Consider the following 19002-nt stretch of genomic DNA (forward strand, 5'->3'; position numbering starts at 1 on the left):
CGTTTGTACTGTATGCCTACCATTTCCAATTTTCCTTCAATTGCTCAAAGGTTAACTGGAAGAGATCCCTTAAAGGGATAAGTTCGCCTTTGTACTAGTGATAAGCTCTTTCTTGTGTGTTGTATTATTTTCTGGTACAATAAAGTGTTTTACTACTACTAAATGTATAGATTACAAGACTATTTTACCTTTTCTATATTGATCAGTCCACAGCCCTGCGCCCACGGCTCGACACTGTTGAGGAATGTAGCGGAATTCTCTATGGCTCTCTTTATCGAGTAAGGGGAGTATGGCAAGTCTTTAGCTTTCAGACCAGATATAAGAGCCGCTGAAATAAAAACAGATTAAATTTTAAATAAACAATACATGGCGAAATAAAAAGGACCGTTAAACTTCGCTTAGTGACTTTTGAGATCATAATGAACTTTTATTATGGGGCCCATGCTGAAATCGCGAAAAAAAAATTGGGTGTTCCATAGAAATCTGCGGCATCATGACAATCGAAATGAAACAGACAATTTTATTTTGCGATTTCAGCATTGGTTCCATAATAAAAGTTGTTCATTATGACCTCAAGTCACTATACAAAGTTTGACGGTCCTTTTTATTTCACCGTGTATAGAACTGTTTGCTAGAAACGTGATGTATGTAAATCCAGTAGCCTTATATTGGCTCCTTGTGAAACCTATAAAGGTTATAATACTATATTTAGAATTCCACTTACCGACAATGCCAGCGACGTGAGGGGCTGCCATTGATGTGCCATTCATTAGTTGACAGTTCTTTAAAGTAAACCTACGACAAATAAGGGAACATTAATACATATACATACAACAAAAAAAAAATTCAAAAATAAAAGTAGACTGTGGGTTGCGTGAGCGATGGGCTTGATGGGCTGTCACTACAAAATCACAGTTTCTCTTGCTTTCAACCCCTCAATTGATAATAGCGGCACTGAAACTTGAGTTGCCTACCTCTTTTGGGAATATAGGCAACCTAGCCATAGGGTACTTGACTGTAGTTAAAATAAAATATTTTATACCATGCACGAAATAAACCATCAGATAATTATAAGAAAAACATGGACAGAAGTTATTTGTCAATCCAATTTATATTTAATAGATTAGGTATAAATATATATAGTAACTGAGTTGACCGTGACGTCACTCAATTCGATTTCACATAAATTCCATATCAGAAAGTCGTTCAAATTCGTTTTGACAGTTCTTAAATACAAGCAGATTTGACTAGGAGGCAAGTAGCCTATTACTTAGCCACAGAGACCACTGCACCGCCGGGCGTGTTGACTGTTGTGTGTCACCCCAGGGCACTAGCAATCTCGATGAGAGATATCTCACATCAGCCACTATCTATGGAGTAGTATAGTCACACTATACGGTTACCTAGCTACGGAGGCCACTGCACAGTCGGGCGCGCATGGTGACACCGTCCGCGCACGGTCCGCGCGAGCTCCATAAGAAAGCGCCGCCGGCAACCTTGGCGCGCATGGAGTATGCTGGTGATGTAATGTTTGGTGACACGTACGTGCCCGCGCACGGTCCTCGCGAGCTTCTCAAGACCCATCGGTCATTTTAACGATAGAGTATAGTCCCCACTACCTTACCTAGCTACGGAGGCCACTGCGCCGCCGGGCGCGCACGTGGTGACGCCGGGCGCGCCGTCCGCGCACGGCCCGCGCGAGCTCCACGAGAACGCGCCGCCAGCCACCTTGGCGCGCATGGAGTATGCCGCTGACGTCATGTCTGGTGACACGTAAGCTCCCACACCTGAAGAGGATGTACAATTATAGATCGCTCATGTAGGATGTAATAGCAATTTAGAAGGTATTTATAGAAAAAAGCACCCCAACAGCTCCTTGAAATTAGTCTACGTAAACTATTTATAATTCTGTTAGTAAAAGCTAAGCAGGAATAGCAAGATGGCCTAGCCTTAGTCAAACAGCTTATTCTAAAGGAAATTGTCAAGGTGGGGAGTACTTACTTGTACTAGTGGTACTAGTACCTATCTAGAAACTGGAGAGTAAGTGCTGGGTCGCGGTTGCCTCAGGACACGCCGTAGCGTTTTGCGCCATCTAGCAGATTATATCACTGAGAAGTGCTTGAGCAGGTGAGAACCTATACAAGTAGCGGCAGGAAACCCTAGCGTTGACCGTTATTGGAAGTCAAAAACAGGTCTCTTAGAGGGTTACAGGTTGCGAAGGGTATGCGTTCCCATGCGCAACTATCCCCTCCACATTTCACTCGGCGCTAAACTTACGTGGCGCTACGTACACTAGGCAATCTACACATGATACATACCACCATACCGATATCTGGAGGCACGCCGACGGTGCAGTGCTGGGCTGTGGTTTCCCGCCAACACTAATCAAGATACGCCGTAGTGATTCACCACCTCGCAAATTACGTCATCACTTGCGTGTCTACGCACTCTTCACATGATACCACAGAGAACCTCCTATAGAGTGGCAGTCTTGTATATTTGGTTCGCGATACGAGTCACCACTGTTTGGGGTGCGAGGAGCGGGCGGGGAATGTGTTAAGCGCGCTGTGATTGGCCGTTTCAAGGACGGCGGGCAGTCGCGCCAGATGAAAAGGGACAGAAGTATGACTGTCCCGCTACTGACGCGTAAGTGGCCAATGTAAGTTGACCTATGCCGGCTCTGAATAAATTATAAATATGACTTATTTGTGGAATGTAATGCCGTCTGTTTTTAAATTTGAGCTTCTTGTTACCTTTCCACACCATTTCACACTACAGGTGGACATCTTTAAGGCATCAAAATACCCTTTTCCAATTTTTTTGTGCGAAAAACACGCGCTGCTTTCGGGTCTGTTACTTGGTCGATACTGATCGGGCACGGCGAGCGCCCGCGCTTATATCAGTGCAAATACTAGGAAGGCTGGCCACCGCGAGTCGTCTTGTAATAGATGTCTATAGGGGTTGGTCTGTGCATGATACGTACCGATGACCACCAGCTGTGCGATGTCTGGGGATGCGTCGACGGTGCATAATGGTGGGCTGTGGTTGCTTCACGACACGCCATAGCGTTTCACCACCCCGCAGATAATACCTTCCCGCCTGAACGTAGGCAATCTACACGTGATACGTACCGATAAGCACGGGCTGAGCGATGTCTGGAGGCGCGCCGACGGTGCAAAGCGCCGGGCCGTGGTTGCCCGCCGACACTACCCATGATACGCCATAACGGTTCACCACCTCGCAGATTATGTCACCAACTCGCCTGTATTGGGAAAAAATATTAAAATTTACTTCGCTCGAGCACAGACGTAATTTGTTTAGTAAAAAAAATACTAATTCTAAAATACCCAGCATTAGCAACATTAAAAGCGATGAAGTAATGCAGGTAAAATAACGTACGTGGCATACATTACATGTTGCCTAATATTATGACAATACAAACACAAAAAAGTCTACCAGCTTACCCTGTATTGCACCAATGAGCATGCTCCCCATAACTCATATTAATTACATCAATCTTCATCTTTTTACTAAGCTCCATGACTTTAATGCACGCTCTGACCAGCGCTGTGCCGGTTTCCATAGAAACCAGTCTACTATCTCCAATGGTCAACGAGATAATTTTAGCTCCGGGAGCCACTCCATTCTTGTCTGGTTCATCGGGGAAGTAGCCAGCTGCAATGGCTGCTACGTGGGTGCCGTGGGTCGCTGTAAACAGTGAGCATTGTTGCAGTGTTGATTTTGTTAAACAAAAATGTATATCCCATACAGTATCATCTTATTTGCAGGAAATTTATACAAGCATCAGCTACAAAAATGTTATTTCAGCTAACTCACAGTTATGAAAGGAGCTTTGCTCAACAGACTTAACCAAAACGCACAGCGTACAGCCTAGATGAGACATAAACACCCTCTCTACTCTACTGTCTCAGCAGGGCAACCACATGACAGGGTGACATCCCGCAAGAAAGACTACCCTCCTACTCTCATGAATACAGTTAGAAGAAGATACCCATCTTATCTCATGACAAAGATACTGTTGCACCCATCTGGCCCTGCCACAGAACACCCCAGTAGAAGCCTATTGCAAGCGATATTGTTCGAGACGCAAATCACCAATCCTTGCGGGGTGAGGCGGGCGCGCACGGTGCTGCCATTGGTCGTTTCAAATAGTGGCGCGCCTTTACGATTAGCAGTAGGGATGGGAATGGGACATGTCTATTATAGACAATGGTACCGGTACCAGTACTGTGGTGAATTTGTTTTGCAACAAATTATAATATTGTAATTAAATTATAATAAGGCCTAGTTACCCTTCGGGTTGGAAGGTCAGATGGCAGTCGCTTTCATAAAACTAGTGCCTACGCCAAATCTTGGGATTAGTTTCCAAAGCGGACCCCAGGCTCCCATGAGCCGTGGCGAATGCCGATGCCGGGATAACGCAAGGAGGATGATGATTGTGATAGCACCTCAATAAAAATCATTCTAGTAACTAATAACTAAACTGTGCATTTTTACTTACGTTTACTAAGTTAAATTACCAACTAAATATTCTAAACTAATCAATCAACTAAATAACACTACAGACTCTACAGATTCTAGATAATTATTCACAATTACAAATCTGCTTTCTTTTATATTTCATAAAATGGTAGCACATGGTACGAACGGCAGTACGAAGTTCCCGCAACAAACAAACTAACATGGCCCCATCCCTAGTCGTTTACGTGAAAGGGATAGCATATCGCATTGTTAACTAGGCAAAAAGGGATGGACGCGCCTCGGCGCCGCTCAGTACAACCATATTGACCAGTATAAATGAACTCCGCGGATAATAAACAATATTCAACAAAATAATTAATTTGACTTAACTGTGGAATGTTATTCCATCTTTTTTATATGTAGAAGTGTTAGAAGACTTGCCACACCACTTTATGCTGCAAGAGACCATTGTTTGCAACCAAATTTGATTATTTAAGATTTTTTCCCGAGCAGACACGAACACTGTTAGCGGGTCGTATACTTGGGCGCTACTGATCGGTGTCGCACGCGTTCAAACTTTTATAAACCTGATTTGTCGTATGCTTGGTAACCGCGAGTCGCCCTGTAAGGGCCGTCTTGTTGTATTGGTCTGTGGGCCCTGCTCATATCTATTAAGAGTGAAATATGACTCACAGCACATAGCGACGACCTCGAGCGTGCGTCCCTCATCATGCACATTGATGGAGACCGTCATCTCATCCAGCTCTGTCAAGTGCGAGTGCTCGTGGGTAATACTGTACTCGCCCAAACACGGACCGAAGGCCAAGTCTCCACTCTCCGATGTGTCTATGCATGCTCTGAGGACAAAAAATACAAGTTGAAAAGATGGATCCTAGCTGGTTCATGTGTTTGATGAAACAATGTACAGTCAACCAATTGGACTAGGCCACTGTAGAACTATGTCACAGTGACATTATAAATCAGATGATTTCCTAGAAATCTCTTACTGCTTGTCACTTTGACATGGTTGTAGAGTGGCCTAAGGTTCCAATTGGTTGACTGTACCAAAGTCAGCAACTAATTAAAAAAAACCGGCCAAGAGCATGTCGGGCCACGCTCAGTGTAGGGTTCCGTAGTTTTCCGTATTTTTCTCAAAAACTACTGAACCTATCAAGTTCCAAACAATTTTCCTAGAAAGTCTACTTTTGTGATTTTTTCATATTTTGTAAACATATGGTTCAAAAGTTAGAGGGGGGGGATGCACTTTTTTTTCCTTTAGGAGCGATTATTTCCGAAAATATTAATATTATCAAAAAATAATCTTAGTAAGCCCTTATTCATTTTTAAATACCTATCCAACAATATATCACACGTTGGGGTTGGAATAAAAAAAAATATCAGCCTCCACTTTACATGTAGAGGGGGTACCCTAATAAAACCTTTTTTTCGATTTTTTATTTTTGCACTTTGTTGGCGTGATTGATATACATATTGGTACCAAATTTCAGCTTTCTAGTGCTAACGGTTACTGAGATTATCCGCGGACGGACGGACGGACAGACAGACATGGCGAAACTATAAGGGTTCCTAGTTGACTACCGAACCCTAATAAATGTAACATTAATTTTGATTATAACTGCCTTCTTTTCCCCAGTTTTTTATCACTAATCAAAAAAATATATAAATCTTTAAATTATCCATGTAAGGAAGAAGAAAGAAAGAAAATAATTTTATTCAGGATGTTAACAAAATTCCTTATGTCTATGATACACATTAATAGGTCGTCACTGAAAAGGTCTTCCCTCAGCATTTTGGATCTTTACAATGAGATAATATATTTCATACTCTTCAAATTAACCATTCATTTTGATAAAATGCCTGTAAATCAGACTGCACCTAAAAAAAAGCTAATCCACATGATACAGATCAAATTCTCACCTCCAAGAAGTCCCATCATGGAACAACACACAGTCATAAGTAGGCCCAAGGTCCGAGTACTTCTTCTCTGCTGCTTGTAGCACTTCCACCCGGGTTTCCAACTCCTCCTTGAGCAACTTGTCTTCCGGGCTGAGCGTTGGGTTCTTTGATACTGTTGAAATAAATATAAAGGAAAATTGATTAATACATTCGCTCCTGCATTGGATCTCTCCAAACCAATGGAGGTATGGTTGATAGTATTGTGAACATATTGCTGCAGGTGTGAAATCCTGCTGGAATATAGTTGTTTTCTATTATGTATGATCCAAATATAGATATTTCCTATTAAAAAAAAAGGTTTTTCGCTCACTGGGCTGATAAAAATAGCCAGGCCAAACAGGATATGGCAGGCCCAAGATCAGGCCAAATGGAAGAAATTGGAAGAGGTCTACATTTTCTTAATTTTTATTTTAAGTGTTACTTACGGATGGACACAGCTATAACAAATGATGTTATTTCATTCCAGGAAATAGCTTTTTGTCTATTTACAAAAGTAAAACTTACAAGTGTATTCAAGGCCATAAGAACAGACGACATTAACGTAAGATTAAAAAAACTGACAGATTAACTCCTCATTATCAAGTACTAACCAACATCACTTTCAAAATCTTGGAGCTGTTTATTAGATTCGGCATAAGCTGGCTTGTGTCCAACATCCCACAAGTGCTCCTTCCTGTGCTCCTGTATGCGCTCCTTTAGCTTAGACGGATACAAGCTGAATGGGTAAAGAACACCCACCCTCCAATCACCCGAAGGGTTCTTCCAAGATTCTGGAATCTAAACATTAATTTTGTAAACAATGTATCATTCAGGTTAGTAGTAAAATTACACCTATTTGTGACATGAAAAATAATTCTTAAAGAACAAGGTAATAGGAAACTGTTTATAATAAATAATTAGGTCATGAATGAAAACTTGCCTTCAATTTGCGCCCCGTAAGGCCGGTAATACATCCGTCAACAACTTTACGTATAACCGTACTAGTGTCCACATCACCGCAGCCACTGCAGTCAAACCTCTCAATAACCTTCGTCTCCCCCGTGCTTGTCACCTAAAAAACAGAAACAGTCACAACTATAATTAAAAATCTACTAAAATACGAACGAAACAAACCATGACGAGACAACTTTTTACCTGAAGACCAGACGCTGCCGGGTCGACACCTGAATCAAAAATTGCAATAATGGTGTCTCGGCCGTCGTAGAGAGGATTTTTATTCAAAAACGAGACAACTCCGGTCTCTTTTTTCGGCAATAATCCCCAAACAGGGAATTCACAGTCGATCGGTGCGTCTGCCATTTTTGATGACCCGATACCTAGTGTTGCCATGAAGAAGAAAATAAAATACTATATTTTATTAGATTACATTCCTACTTGATCTTCACTGAAGCACCGAAACAAGTTTGAGGTACGGAGAGACTGGCCATGAAGATAAAATGGCATTTAAAAATATACACACATCACACATTTCATTACCCGTCAAAGTCATTTTGAAAATAAGCTATTAGTCATATAAGATGTGGTTTAATATTCTACCGGGTTATTTTATAATTTTTGCATCCCTAGCTTTGCCTGGCTATGGATTGTGGTGGGCGCATTACTTGGTTAATGGAAATGTAAGAGGAAAAGCTAGTTATAATATTAACCCATACAGTCAGCATAAGAACTAATGGATCAAGCAGCGCTTCTTTTTGTAATCGCTAAATATATACCTACAGAATAATTAGAATATGATACGTTTGATGACGAAGTGTACAGATATAGTAGAAAAGTTATTCAGGATGTCAAATACTTGAAATACTTTGGATGCGTTGTTTCATCCGCTACTACTGGTGCTGACTGACTGTACATAAAAGCAGTAAATAGTAAAATAATCACTTTCTAGAAATAAGGGAAGCAGCGCGACTATGTTATTTTTTGGACCTTTGGCCCTTGTTTTCGAACAATCGCTCACCCTTACATCAGCCTTATCCATCTACCAGGCTGTGCCAACATTATTCCATAGTCGAGAGCGAGAATAAGGTATATTTAGCAGTATTACAAAGAGCAAAACATGTGATGTGGACTGTTTTTTATTAAAATCTCGCGAAAAATGGTAGAAATAAAAAAAGGTTTCTCATAAGTATTGATATGATAAAAAAGAAAGAGATCAAAGAGATGACTCGACGATATGACCACTTTTTAATAACTTCTCTTTTTTTGCCTATCTCTACTTACGGTTTTCTGCAGTTTTCTTCTTCGATTCAAATAAATTAACTGGCAACACACAGTCTACTGTCACTTCACGAACGAGTACAGTATTTCTGTAATATTTTGCTGGACGGCTCAATAAAATGTGGTACGAAATTCTGCCTAGTTTCTGCATTATTACAGCAGCCCTGGGCTTGCCTGGTTGGGGCTTATATCATTGCCACAACCTTATCTTAGGCAACGTAAGTACTGCACCAAAACAACCTGTTAGGTAACACTTTGATTGTAATGATTAGTAAAGTTAAATGCACACTATCTATTCAGTCACTATGCCTAAGTTTTTAACTTATTTGAGATAGTAATTTAGTTAATTATATTCTCCATTATTATTTTTTGGTTATTCTGCCACTATTTTGGCCTAAAGTAAAGCACTAGATATACCTAAAAACTGGGTTCAATCAGGTTATTGGTTGACTGAAGTTAGAGTGGGGGGAGTTCAACTGACGTTTATCTCTGTGCCTAAATATTTCTCTTTAACTAAAAATTATTAATATTATTATATTTGCCTTAGAAAATATGATCATACTTCAGTTAATTCTATTTTAGTAAATTTGTATGAAATATAAGTTAAAAGATGTCTAATCAATCATATGATTACCTACTGTTAGATGTGCATTAGTTAGTAGTAAAATGAGACGACTATCATGAACTAAAAAGTAACAATTAAACTCATATAATTATTTAGAATAATAGAAACAATCTAAACCACCTAAAACTCATACTCATACTGTAGAAGATTTTTTTTTGCTGAAGATATGTGACAATTTTTACAAAGTACTACCACATTACAGCTATATGTTTTGTTTGAACTGAGTATCAACTTGTCCTTATTGTTTCAGCATTTCAGGCGCTCTTTACTTGATAGGTGGGACCGCCATACTTACCAACGTGATATGCGGCTAACTGGCAACCCCTACAAAGTAAATGTAAGTACTATCTTCTCCTCTTGTACAGCAAATGCCATTATCCACTTACATGATTAGGATTTTCAAAAATGAAACTCTAATAAAGTTGCTGCACCCTAAAATATATATATGTTTTTTTTTATTATAAATGGGACGTGGCCTACGATGGAGTGAGCTCACCCAGAAGATGCCTGTTCACTCTTGATTTGAAGGTGCCGGGTTATATGTATGAGCTCGGAAATATAGCCGCCGGCAAGGAATTCCACTCCTTGGCAGTCTGCATAAGAAAAGAAGAAGCAAAGAGCTTCGTGCAGATATCAGGAAGTAATATTGGCTTGTGTGGAATAGGAAAGTTATTATGCCAATAATGACCCTAAAGGACGTGACGATGGGGTTAAGTTTTGATTGACTTGGAATATTATTAGTTTAGGTAGAAACTACTGACTATTTATAATAATATTTTTCTTTTTTCAGGGGCTTGATGATATTCCAGATAAATAAAGACAGAAGAAAGTCCACGGTGTTGCTTGTAGTGTAAAATACATAAATTATGGTAAATAAAGATCATTTTTAAGTTGTTTTTTGTTTATTATCATCATATTTACAGAGTGCCCGGTAATTAATGGACAACCTTTTATCCACCAAGAGGGCACCTTATACTGGTCCAGAAAATCGACTTTAAGGTTTAGTAAAAGTCGCCTGGTTTTCGAGATTTTCACACTTTAAAATTTTAGGTGGTATTAAAATTTAAAAAAGTGTGAAAATCTCGAAAACCAGGCGACAGGCCTTTTAACCACCAAGAGGGCACCTTATACTGATCCAGAAAATCGACATTAAGGTTTAGTAAAAGTCGCCTGGTTTTCGAGATTTTCACAATTTTTAAAATTTTAATACTACCTACCCAAAATTTTAAAAAGTGTGAAAATCTCGAAAACCAGGCGACTTTTACTAGATCTAAAAGTCGATTTTCTGGACCAGTATAAGGTGCCCTCTTGGTGGTTAAAAGGTTGTCCATTAATTACCGGGCACCCGGTATACTAACCTTAGATAGGTAGTTTGCGTATAAGGCTAGGGAAATAAAGAATAATCCAATTTTGATAGGGATCTTAGCTACAGAAACCAATTCACACATCGCAATATAAAGATCTATACCTAATGTAGATTTGTAAGCATTCAATAAAATGTTGCATATACTGAGGTGTGCAATGGCGAAGAGAAGTTGTATTATATTTCTATTATGATCAATTCTAGATGGACTGTTGTATTATATTTCTATTATGATCAATTCTAGATGACCTCTAATCTCCATATGGGTGAATCAAGTGTTTCTTGTCTGTTATTGCCATGGTTACGGTCTCCTGAATCACGCTGGTTTTATGCAAAATGAGGCTACTTAAACTATGCAAACATGCATTTTTCTGGTGTTAACAAGCCCTTTCCTTATTTTACCACCTACAAATGTTTGCATAATTTCAGTAGCATAATTTTGCATAAAACCAGCGTGTCTCAGGGGACCGTAACCATGGCAATAACAGAGAAGAAAAAGTTTGGTGTTATGGCCGCTGTACACATATGGCCAACGGTTCCACCAACCCCCTTGGCCAAGTGTGTAGAGTGGCCAGTATGGTGGGACAAAACCAACCAAACGACAGCAATACAAGCTTTGAACAGCCTGCAACGCACTGCTTGCATTACAGCAACAGGTGCCTTCTCCTCGACACCGGGGGCGGCCCTCGATGCACTGCTTGACATTTTATCACTCCCCCTGCAAGTGCAAAAGGAGTCCAAGCAGTGTGTCTACAGGATATGCACTCTAAATAGGCCAAAATGGCGCTCCCAAGCACTAGCCAAACTCAAGGCCTGAGTATTTGCAAATAAAACACTTAGCATGCCCACCGATGACACATACACAGAGTGCAACTTTACCAAACTGTACACGGTGGAAATACCTCCTCGAGACAAATGGACTAACGACCAAATGTACGTCGAAGAGGGAAGCCACATATGGTACACGGATGGTTCCAAAAAAGGAAATGATGTAGGATGTGGGATCTATGGTGAGAGACCCAAGCTCAGGGCTAGCGTCAGCATGGGCAGACAGGCCTCAATCTTCCAGGCAGAAGTCTTCGCCATTAACAAATGTGTGGAGATTAACCTGGATAGAAACCTAAGACACCAACATATCTACATCAACTCAGACAGCCAAGCTGCTCTGCTGGCACTAGATTCTCTAGAGTCCAACTCAAAGCTAGTCCAGAACTGTAAAACAAACCTAAACGCACTGGCCAACTCCAACAAAGTCACACTTAGATGGGTACCAGGGCACTCCGACATTACCGGAAACGACGAAGCAGACGAACTCGCTAGAAAGGGCGCAGACACACCCCTGATCGGCCCCGAACCGTTTTGTGGAATCACAAAACGAGAAGCATATTCTCTGCTAAATAACCTGGAAAAAGAAGGGCAATCGATGGGTGGAAGTTCGTGAGAGGACAAGAACACTCGAAAGCCCTAATAAAACCGTTCAACAGCAGATATGCTAAAGAGCTCATAGGGCTCAAAAGACACAAAATCTGCGCGGTATCCAGAATATTGACTGGACACTGCAAGCTGAACAAACACATGTTTCAATTGGGGTTGAAACAAGAGGCGACATGCAGGTTCTGCCAGGAAACGGAGGAGACTGCAATGCACATCCTTTGTTCCTGCGGTCCACTAATGTCAAAGAGAAGTATCTACTTAGGGCGGCAGGTACTGCAACCCTATGAGGTACAAGACCTTACAGCCCAAAGAATCTGGAATTTCCTGGATTCAACGGGCATAAGTAAGGATATCTAACCACAAAGGGCCGTCACAATAGATCTCTCTTGGTCGACGTGACACACAAAGGCCCACTATAACAAACAATAATAATAAGTGTGTAGAGGGCTACTTGGCCGTAAGTTGGCAGTTGGCGCTAGCGCTGGCCGGCCAACCGATTGGTGTCGGTTTTTTGTCCACACATCAAAGGATCTTGGCGCCAATGGCCAACTGCGTTTACACGTTGGCGCTTCATTCAGTTTGTCGTCAGCCGTCAGAGAGGACAGTAGTGAAATATTTACGAAAATAATAAGTTTATCTATGCCAATAATAGTGTTGATTTTAGGAAATAAAATAACCTTGCAAATGTTTAATGTATTGCCTAAAAAAGATAAATGTGCTTATCAGAATATTCAAAAAATTGTTAATATTTCAAATAATTTAATTTTACTACGGGGTTATTATTTTTTAATCAAATTTTGCTGACAACGTAAATGACCTAGAATTTCCTAGCCTTTTCCATTCCACGTCCATCTTTCATGAAGAGCCAATGCCAAGTGATTGGTTCGCCAATGTGTAAACAGCGGTTCTTATCTTGGCCAAGGGGTTTCACAAAGGGTTGGTGGAACCGTTGGCCACATGTGTACAGCGGCCATTTAAGGTAACGTCAACGTTAGTCAGTTTTATCATAATTTTAGAAAACTGAAGTAATTAAAATGCTCTGCTTTCATATTTTTAAATTCTGCGTGATTCAGACCGGAAACGTCGCTATGTAAAAAAAATTTTGACAAATGTCAATATTGTCAATGTCATTATGTCATATACACATGGCCCGGCCCCTGCTGCGCGCTGTTTGTAGAACAATTGTTTATTCCATAGTTTATTTGTTCATATTCAATCCTATTCATATTTCTGTGTTCAAAACAGTTGTACAGTATATTCAGAATAATAAAGGATAACCTAATTATACAGATATACTATAATTGTTCAGCTGAATCACTTTATCAAATGAGCGGGAAAGGGATCGCGTTGTAATGACTGAATCTGTCTTATCAATCCATTTACGATGACTGATAATTGTTTCGTGGATATTACGATTGAATTTCTAGCCGTTGCCTTCCACAACATTCTGTATTACGCCTCTGTTTATCCGAAAAGTGTCTTCGAAACCAGAAAGAAGTATAGCGTCGTTGTTTACCGCTGCATACACCCAGAAGTCAATCAATACCTCGACCTGTGCCTCAAAAATCTTGCAGAATGCTTGAAGAGTGAGCAATTGAGACGCGCACAGTTTTCCGTTACAGATGAAAAGTACAAACCTGTGATCAATTTTGTTTTCGATTTTGAGAAACAAAGACAGTCTGATGAAAATTCAGATGCTTATTTGATTCAAGCTGAGCAAAATCTGCGAGCTTTTTGTTTGAATTTGGTCAGCAATAGTGAGAAGTTCTTAGTCCCTGATGACTGTAGCTTCACAATATTTATACACACAAATGAATCTAATGCTGTGGCATTGGCAAATAATCCTGAATTGGAGGACTTTCCTTTTGTTGAAGCTGAGGGTGCTGCAGAGGAGATAAATAATATTATACCATTAAGGAGATTTAATTTAAGATCTTATAATATTGACACCTATATAGAAATTAAATGAAAATGCTTTTGTTGTAACTTACAATAGCAATTAAGTTAAATCTACACTAAAAGAATATGTGAGAAAAACACAAATAAAAATACCTTTTATGTACATTTTAAATTAAGTAAACATATTTATGTATTGCCAGATTATTAAGTGTTTCAATTTACAATATCTACTGCCACTCAATCAAACTCCATCCATATTCTCCAATTTAACTTTTAAACATCTCCACCGTGAGTATATTTCGTCCCAATCCACATAGGCACCAATCAATTTACGTACATTATTCGAGCTGTCTTCATATGCATTCCGTCCATGCAGCAACCTTATGTTATCAAAAGTCAATATATCCCCAGCTTTCGTCTTGAATTTAGCTGAGAACTTATGATTTAAATTCAGAAATAGGGCCCATGCTTCATACCAAGGTTGAACAAGTTCTACAGGCCCCGGAAAGTAGTTTCCTCTTTGTGGAACAGAGAAATTTATTCTCATTATTTCTCCATGTTTATCCAGGCATATAACTGGAGATCTGTGAAGTTTGAAAAATTCATTACCATCTTCAGTTCCAATGTCACTCCATTCAATTTCAACATCCGTTAGAAGCTTGAACTGCTCTGGATGGTTTTGTTTTATATATGAAGCCACATAGTGAGCATCAGATAGAATATTCTCTCCACCTTTACTTTGAGTTTGCTCTAAACAGTGCAACATATTAACTCCTGGGCAGTATTCATAATAGGGCAAGTCAATATGCACTTGTAGATTGGTGTTTAGATATGCAACATTACTGGTGTTAGGTACATTTTGTACTACGAATTTTACACCATAATGTGTTCTCCGCGTGAATCCAATGGTGTCCACGATTTTGTCTACAGCTGCAGCAGAGTTTGGTGTATTTTGAATCAAAGCTACTCCATAAACTGATAGACTGTGTAACCAGTTGTACAAAGCCTTGTTTGAGTTCAAAATTTCATTGTAATCATGTTTGGCACAGATCTCCTGAAAATCCTTACCATCCCAAGAAATTTTGGCAGGTTTGTAAATAGCACTGTCATAAAGCTTCTTGTTCTCTGCAGTAAAGTTTCTGAACATCAGCCACTTAAAGTCAAACTCCGATATATGTCCATCATCCCAGGTAAGCTTCACAGAATTTTCACCCTTCTGTACATCTTTCGCCTTAACGTTTAAGTCGAATTTGCTCCAGTCAACTGTCCGGCTTTTCGCAGATCGGTGGAAACACTGTTCGCACTGGCAGTTATCTCTCAACCACACATAAGGAAACTGTAAAGATTGGCCACTTATAACCAGCTTTAATATATCACTTTGTTTTAAAAGCACATTCTGTGTGTGAATTTGAGTAACACTACTTTTTAATACATTAGATATTAGCTTATTTGAGCAGAGTTTTCTGAACGCGAGCATTTTGCTCTCTTGTACAATACTAAGTGATAAGAGATAAGTTAGTTGACACAAGCCATTGTGATAGTGGGTAATTAAACTTTATAATTACCTAATTGTGTAAGGTCAATAACTGTTTGATGAACTTTCCTCATCAAATCCGGTTTTGTATCAGAACGAAAACCCGTTTATTACGCAATTCATTGTTCCATGGCAAATGGGATACGATTTACGAATGATAACTTAGCTTTTAATGGAAAGAGGGATTATCAACCTACGCGCATTGCTATAAGGTTGAAAATTGCGCTGAAGTAGTAGGCTTTCTTCTGGTTAGGTAAGTCGAGTATGTACTGGTCACTCTGGTCAGAGTCACTTAAGTAGTACAAATTAGTACCTGTGCAAATTCTTGGGATAAATTGTCTAGCTGGCTTCTTCTTGCTGAAGTATCCTGCCGTGGCAAAATACCGAGAAAAAGTGGAAGAATGGAATAAAACCATTTATTAAATATTGATTGAAACCTTTATTTACATTGAAAAAATTGTACTCAAGAACATAACAACCACTAAACAACCATTATTGTTCAAACATAGTCAAGATTATGCATTGTATTATTATGATAACATGTTTTAATCGTAGAGTAAATAGTTCATAATTATTATACAATTACATATGTACTTAGTAATAGTCAAGTCATATTTATAGAGACAGACAGCTGCCTTGTCCTCGATTCTGATTAACAAACATAATGACTGTGTCCCCTGTCTATCTTTACTCTTTATGAACAATGGTATTTACTATTCATTTAAGGCTAGGCTGGCTTCCAGTGAGCACTGTCTTATTATTATCTACAATGTGGAAAAATCGAATGCCACATCAATGGCAACTACCTTAAATATTGTAAATAACACATTTTGTGTAAGGGAGACTTTCCTTTGTTTTTAAAAACAATAAATTCTGCATTTAAGGATTTATGAAAAATCGCTTGCCTCAGTCGGGACTCGAACCGGTCAAATGTGACAAAAAATAACGTGCCGCATTTTATGATGCAGATTGAAAGGGTTACTGATAAGGTTAATTTTTCTCTAAATAACAAATACAATCGAGAATAACGAAAAGCTATGAAAATTAGGCACGTTATTATTTGTCACATTTGACCGGTTCGAGTCCCGACTGAGGTAAGCGATTTTTCATAAATCCTGAAATGCAGAATTTATTGTTTTTAAAAACAAAGGAAAGTCTCCCTTGCACAAAATGTGCTATTTACAATATTTAAGGTAGTTGCCATCCATGTGGCATTCGATTTTTCCACCCTGTATAGCTGAATGCTATCACTGTCAGGAATAAAACATTAAATCAAAGCTTATAAAAGTTAGTAAAGTTACTGCTGGTTCCTGGTTTCGTCTAAACCACGCTTAACCCCTGGAACGCCGTTGTCAAAAATTTTCTACCGAATTAATACATTTCAATCTGTTAATTACAGTTTAAATTGCCTGGGACATGGAACAAGTACCACCATGTAAGCTAAAAATAAGAAGAAAAAGTGCATACTATATGTGTATAAGAATTTTCAATCACATTCCCGCTGCTATTAAGACACTTTCCGATGCCGAGTTTAAGAACAAGTTTAAAAACATATTATGTAATGCATGCTTCTACACGATTGACGAATATTTTAATTATAAGTTTTAGTTGATAACATTTGAAATTTACATCCTTTGACATTCAATACTAAGTATAAATTTATGATTTAAATATAATTGTCACGATAACATGGGGGCGTCCATTAATCGCGTCATACTGTATAGGGGGGAGGGGGTCATGAAAAAATCACCAAATATCACCATGGGGGGTGGGGGGGTTAGGAACATATCACGTGTATTTTTTTTTTTACACTAACGTAAAGAAAAAACATATTTCTGAGCTATTTTTATATCAACTTTTACAGTCAGAACTTGCGTTGTGCAGTGCAAAGAGAACAGAATATAATAGAATATAATTTATTCGTGAACACAGTCAAGATTAATTACACATTACAACACAAACAGAAAGGAATGAAGTGCCACGAAAGGGCCTCATTTCAGCGTGTTGCTGGTGACTTCCAAGCGCTGATCTTCCGATGAGACCATCAAGTGAGAAAAAAAGAGCTGTGTGCAGTCGGTTATTTTTAATTCTCAAAGATTTTTTTAGTTGTGATGTGAGCTCACCAGCCAACTGTCTTCAAAAAACGCGTGCCTTCCTAAACCTTGACGTTGGCGGAATCATAGACGAGCCATAACACAAAAACCGGCCAAGTGTGAGTTGGACTCGTGTTGCAAGGGTTCCTTACATCACAAGAAGAGCTTAAGCGCCTTATGGAGGCGCTAAGTCATTTTTGAAAATAAAATAATCGATATTTTGAACAATTTATAAGAAACCGGCCAAGAGCGTGTCGGGCCACGCTCAGTGTAGGGTTCCGTAGTTTTCCGTATTTTTCTAAAAAACTACTTAACCTATCAAGTTCAAAACAATTTTCTTAGAAAGTCTTTATAAAGTTCTACTTTTGTGGTTTTTTAAACATACGGTTTAAAAGTTAGAGGGGTGGGGGGACACTATTTTCCTTTAGCAGCGATTATTTCCGAAAATATTAATATTATCAAAAAACGATTTTAGTAAACCCTTATTCATTTTTAAATACCTATTCAACAATATATCACACATTGGGGTTGGAATGAAAAAAAAATCAGTCCCCACTTTACATGTAGGGGGGGTACCCTAACAAAACAATTTTTTTCCACTTTTTATTTTACCACTTTGTTAGCGTGATTGATATACATATTGGTACCAAATTTTAGCTTTCTAGTGCTAACGGTCACTGAGATTACCCGCGGAAGGACGGACGGACGGACGTTGACTACGGAATCCTAAAAAGACGAAACAAAAATGAATGTACATGTAATATTCAAACGCACTCAACACTTTCAAAAGATTTGGTAACTCCTTGCAGCCCCAGTGAGTGAAATTCGTAATTTGCGTTTTTTTCTTTTAAGTCAAATTTAGGCTTGACTATATATTTCTTATATATAGGTTTTCTTGTAATCTATACATTAAAGGCTATCTCGGGTATTTTTTTGAAAATTTTAAGCTAATTAGTTTCGGAGATAGGGAATGGTAATTTTTGCCTGTTTTCTTAAATTACTTGACTGAAAATTATTAAAAACATATATTTTTGAAATACGTATAAGGGCCATTTTTTTTTTCAAAGTTGTCCACCCCACTTTTTTTGTAACATGGGTATTTTTTACGCGATTCATATTCAGAATCGCGAGGTCTTTTGAGGTGTTGAAAAAAAATGTTCCAAGATTTCCATATTTTTTTTTAGACCTTCCATTCCGTTACCGCCATACTGAAAAAAATGGTAACGGAATGGAGAAAAACCTTGGGACACTTTTTTACTCCTGTTAGGATTGAAGGAGCTCGCGATTCTGAGTGGAAAGCGCGTGAAAGATTCCAAATAAAAAAAGTGGGGCCCAATTAACGCTCTTTCATTTTGTACATATCAAATGAAAGAGCTAAAAA

The 19002-nt window shown here is 39.0% G+C and overlaps 4 protein-coding genes across 4 annotated transcripts in view; 2 read left to right on the plus strand and 2 right to left on the minus strand.

The window, feature by feature from the left end:
* LOC125225475 (tripeptidyl-peptidase 2) overlaps positions 1-7769 on the minus strand; it is a 31261-nt gene extending 23492 nt beyond the window's left edge. The window contains exons 1-10 of the mRNA XM_048129218.1: positions 7594-7769; positions 7379-7510; positions 7050-7236; positions 6421-6571; positions 5176-5339; positions 3465-3708; positions 3132-3262; positions 1625-1787; positions 725-795; positions 189-328 (exon numbers count right to left, since the gene is read on the minus strand). Coding sequence (XP_047985175.1) covers positions 189-328; positions 725-795; positions 1625-1787; positions 3132-3262; positions 3465-3708; positions 5176-5339; positions 6421-6571; positions 7050-7236; positions 7379-7510; positions 7594-7758 — 1548 coding nt within the window. The 5' untranslated portion in view covers positions 7759-7769. The remainder of the gene's footprint in view (positions 1-188; positions 329-724; positions 796-1624; positions 1788-3131; positions 3263-3464; positions 3709-5175; positions 5340-6420; positions 6572-7049; positions 7237-7378; positions 7511-7593) is intronic.
* Positions 7770-8718: 949 nt separating this feature from the next.
* Positions 8719-10192, plus strand: LOC125225731. The gene is made up of 3 exons (XM_048129572.1): positions 8719-8891; positions 9549-9635; positions 10089-10192. The coding sequence occupies exons 1-3, from the start codon at positions 8793-8795 to the stop codon at positions 10113-10115; spliced, it is 213 nt and encodes a 70-aa protein (XP_047985529.1). The 5' UTR covers positions 8719-8792; the 3' UTR covers positions 10116-10192.
* Positions 10193-13250: 3058 nt separating this feature from the next.
* LOC125225393 (mitotic spindle assembly checkpoint protein MAD2B) lies at positions 13251-14085 on the plus strand. Its single transcript, XM_048129095.1, has one exon. The coding sequence runs from the start codon at positions 13480-13482 to the stop codon at positions 14062-14064; it is 585 nt and encodes a 194-aa protein (XP_047985052.1). The 5' UTR covers positions 13251-13479; the 3' UTR covers positions 14065-14085.
* Positions 14086-14127: 42 nt separating this feature from the next.
* LOC125225392 (gamma-butyrobetaine dioxygenase-like) lies at positions 14128-15616 on the minus strand. The gene has a single exon (XM_048129094.1). It carries the CDS (start codon positions 15469-15471, stop codon positions 14236-14238), a length of 1236 nt encoding a protein of 411 aa, XP_047985051.1. The 5' UTR covers positions 15472-15616; the 3' UTR covers positions 14128-14235.
* Between the last annotated feature and the right edge of the window lie 3386 nt (positions 15617-19002).

Source organism: Leguminivora glycinivorella, chromosome 4 (genome assembly GCF_023078275.1).
Source record: "Leguminivora glycinivorella isolate SPB_JAAS2020 chromosome 4, LegGlyc_1.1, whole genome shotgun sequence".
Lineage (NCBI taxonomy): Eukaryota > Metazoa > Arthropoda > Insecta > Lepidoptera > Tortricidae > Leguminivora > Leguminivora glycinivorella.